At 52.0% G+C, this 3,531-nt stretch overlaps 2 protein-coding genes across 2 annotated transcripts; one reads left to right on the plus strand and one right to left on the minus strand.

Annotated features, from left to right (window-relative positions):
* Positions 1 to 320: 320 nt before the first annotated feature.
* VDBG_01283 (TOXD) lies at positions 321 to 1,614 on the plus strand (the record flags this gene model as incomplete). The annotated part of the gene is made up of 6 exons (XM_003009554.1): positions 321 to 443; positions 504 to 526; positions 593 to 709; positions 779 to 896; positions 977 to 1,334; positions 1,409 to 1,614. 6 exons carry the CDS (start codon positions 321 to 323, stop codon positions 1,612 to 1,614), a joined length of 945 nt encoding a protein of 314 aa, XP_003009600.1.
* Positions 1,615 to 2,048: 434 nt separating this feature from the next.
* On the minus strand, positions 2,049 to 3,122 carry VDBG_01284 (conserved hypothetical protein; the record flags this gene model as incomplete). The annotated part of the gene is made up of 2 exons (XM_003009555.1): positions 2,049 to 2,897; positions 2,991 to 3,122. The coding sequence occupies 2 exons, from the start codon at positions 3,120 to 3,122 to the stop codon at positions 2,049 to 2,051; spliced, it is 981 nt and encodes a 326-aa protein (XP_003009601.1).
* Between the last annotated feature and the right edge of the window lie 409 nt (positions 3,123 to 3,531).

Consider the following 3,531-nt stretch of genomic DNA (forward strand, 5'->3'; position numbering starts at 1 on the left):
GGATATCCCAGTCCCAGATGCCGAGACTCCATGCTCCTTTCACTGATCTCATTTTCGCGAATGTTCGGAACAAGTTGACCCATTTGTAAGCTCAGGCTGTCTATGAAGGTCGTGGACTTGACGGCTTTGCCATTACTGTACGGAATAAGCCAAAATGATTCGGGCAGCAGCCGAGGTCGCGATGAAGAAAGCAAAATAACCATCCCACTATAGCCACTATAGCTGACCTGTTCATCTGGACACGAGTCTCTTGCAGCCTTCCACCTCGTACTTGAAAATAACTTTCTCGGTCCTTCACTTTTACCTTCCAAGACTCAAAGATGACGGTCAACCAAGCTACCTGGATCACGGCGTCGAAATCTTACCCCTTTGTATTGGGCCCAGCCCCCTATTCCGAGCCAGGACCCGGAGAAGTCGTCATCAAAACGCAGGCCAGTGCACTGGTATGCTTGGAATGTGGCTAGAGCACGGTTCGTGTCCGCGTTACTGACTAGAACTACTAGAATCCTGTCGAGTGGCGTGTTCAGTATGTTGACGTTGCCAACATACCGTTTGTTTGGGAAACGCGGACATTGCTGATAGCACCATGAAGAACGCGAGACATGTTCAAGAACAGTTACCCATTTATTTTAGGAGCCGATGCTGCTGGCTGTGTTGATCAAGTCGGTGAAAATGTGACGCATGTCCAGGTGGGCCAGCGTGTCATGGGGTTCGTAAGACCATCGTCTTAGGGCACAGACACGGTTCTAAAGTTTGCCTTGGTTGATCATACTTGCAGATATTGCATGGGCCTAGGCATCGACAAACCAGCTTTCGGTGCCTATCAGAAACTCCCCACTGTCTTCGCCTCCCTCGTCGCACCTATCCCGGACGACGTGAGCTTTGAGCAGGCCGTCGTACTGCCGCTAGCGCTCACGACAGTTGCTGCCGGCCTATACCACCCAGACCACCTCGCCCTGCCCTCCCTAGCACCAAGCCAGTATCTGTAAACAAGAGCATTCCCATCTGGGGTGGTTCATCTTCGGTCGGAGCCATAGCCATCCAGCTGGCAGTAGCCTCCGGACTCGACGTTGTGAGCACTGCCTCTGCCCACAGTCACGACCTCGTCAAGTCTCTTGGCGCTCATCTGGTTTTCGACCACAAATCTCCTTCCATTGTGGAGGACTTGGTTGCCGAATTTTCTCGGCGCGAAATTGCTGCTGTATTTGACTCCATCTCGGAGCCTGAGACCATGGGACCCATCAGCGCCGTGGTGGAGAGAACTGGCCCCCTTAAAGTTGGCGTGGTTGCACCGCCTACCATTCCTTTATCGAAGAACTTCTTGGTCAGCATGTGTAAGTCGAATTTGGAACGCTAGGCACAAGGATCATCCCCTGTAATACGGAGGACACACTGCTGACAATCTAAGCTCTTGCATTCGAGCTCTTCAACGGGAGAGGAAAGGGTGTGCTGGATGCTGTCTGGGGAACATGGGTCCCCGAAGCGATGGATTCAGACTACTTACAATTCAGACCAGAGCCCGTCGTTGTCGGCCAGGGGCTGGGAAGCATTCAGGATGGCTCGGACCGTCTCAAGCGCGGCGTTTCAGCCCAGAAGCTGATCGTCAGGGTCTAATTGTGAGGCCAGCGGACCTAGCCTGAAAGCCCAGATATTTCTTGTTGCCGCAAAATTTGCGCGAAGCTGTCAATCATAAGTTTCTGGTCAATACTTTGAGAAGATGCATAATTTTGTGCGTAGTGTCAAAGAAGACTTGTGTCTGATAAACTGAGTCCTTGCTCCAGCGCCGTGACTTGAATGTCGGTGGATAGGCTGTTTTTCATGTTGGCATAGGTGCTTTCCAACAGCAGGCCCCATAGCGGTAACTGTTCTCCATGGTAGTGAATCAGATTAACTCATGGCCTGAAATTACATCAGGTGTTGGCCGCTTGGTCACCCTCGAGTGACATCACTCCATGGGTCGAAAAGTGGACGACGGGATTGAAAGATGTCTACAAAAGAGATACAGAAGACTTCTAAGTATTGGATCTCTAGACATGAGCAATCTATATTTACTTGAAGGCGGCCGCCTTATCAAGGAAGTCGATGATACGCCTGATGCTGTCAATCACTGGGGTCGATGCCGTCTCCTTGGCCTCGATGTCCGTTCCAGGCGGAATGTCACCGAGGTCGAATCCATGACCCTTTCCCTCCACTGTTTCAAGAATCACCTCAATCCCTAGATCCTTCAACTTCTTCTCTGCATTAATGCTCTGCACAGGAAATACAGAGTCGTCTGCCAGTCCATGCAGCAAAGCAGTAGGAGGAAAATCTTTCGTCAGACCGAAAGCCACAGGGAAGAAGCGATAGTCGGACGGAGAAATCGCTTTCAACCCATGCTCTCTGATCTTAGCTGACAGGCCGAGCTCGCCAGTAAGGAGATCCGGGTATAGGGCCGCCTGGTGAATGCCCCTAATCAAAATCACTCTCTCATCAGTGAGAAAGTCGATTGGCTCGTGTGAGATGACCGGAGGTTTTCCCCTGAGCTCCAGGATTCGCTGCTCAACAATGTCGCAATCTGGTAAGGGGGGCGCCTGTCCGGAGGTCGACCCAAGGGTGGTATAGGGTGGGATGGTGAAGTCGAGCATCCCGTAAACCGAGAGCACGGCTATCGGCCGTGGGCTGTAAAGTTGGGCCGCTGTAGCCACGGAGAGATAGCCGCCGCCGCTAGAACCTGCAATGATTATGCGAGGCGTGAGGTTTTCGATGACCCACTTTGCAGCGTCCAAGGCGTCGTCGAGAACGTCTTTGCCGCTCGCTTCTGGAAGAAGGCGGTACGAAGGCGAGACATACGCCCATCCACGACGAAGTGCGGTTTCGATAAGCCATATGGGACTCCAGCTGTCCTTATGTCCAAGAACCTGGAAAGGTCAAATCAGCCGCCCGTGCGTCCAACGAGTAACTGGAACAGTCCCAAGACTAATATTGTCGTAAGACCATCGCCGTGTACTAACAACATAACCTCCATGATAATGTATCACAGCCGTCTGAGGATTGATTTCGTTGGAGATAACGTCTAGGGTCAGTTCCAAGGATTCAGAGACCTTGAAGACATGAGAAGTCTTTTTAGCTGATTGCCGAGACATGATGCTTTTATGAGGACGTGAGGCGTTGCGTTGAAAAGGGTAGGGTCGCAGATGATGGGTGAGTCGGTGTAAGACTTGTCAACAATGGTGCGCTTGGCTGTGGTTGGTTCGCCGAGGTTCTCAAGCGCGACTTTATCCCACCAATATTCCCCTCATCTGCGGATCTTTCACGCATAAGACGGCATGCCATTAGCCTGCCGACTGGCCGTCGGGGTTGTTTCGCTGGCCACAGGAGACCCACCTCGGCAACTCGGGTGGTGAAACCTTCCAAGTAAGACAGAATGCGAGTCAAACCCGTGATTCTGGATGGACTAAGTCTTTGACTTAGCAATGCCTTTGTCAACTAGGTAGATATACCATGGCGCACCCCCCCTGTTGGGAAAAGCCCCATACCTAGCGGCGGTCCCCG

This window comes from Verticillium alfalfae, genomic scaffold (assembly GCF_000150825.1).
Source record: "Verticillium alfalfae VaMs.102 supercont1.1 genomic scaffold, whole genome shotgun sequence".
Taxonomy (NCBI): Eukaryota; Fungi; Ascomycota; class Sordariomycetes; order Glomerellales; family Plectosphaerellaceae; genus Verticillium; species Verticillium alfalfae.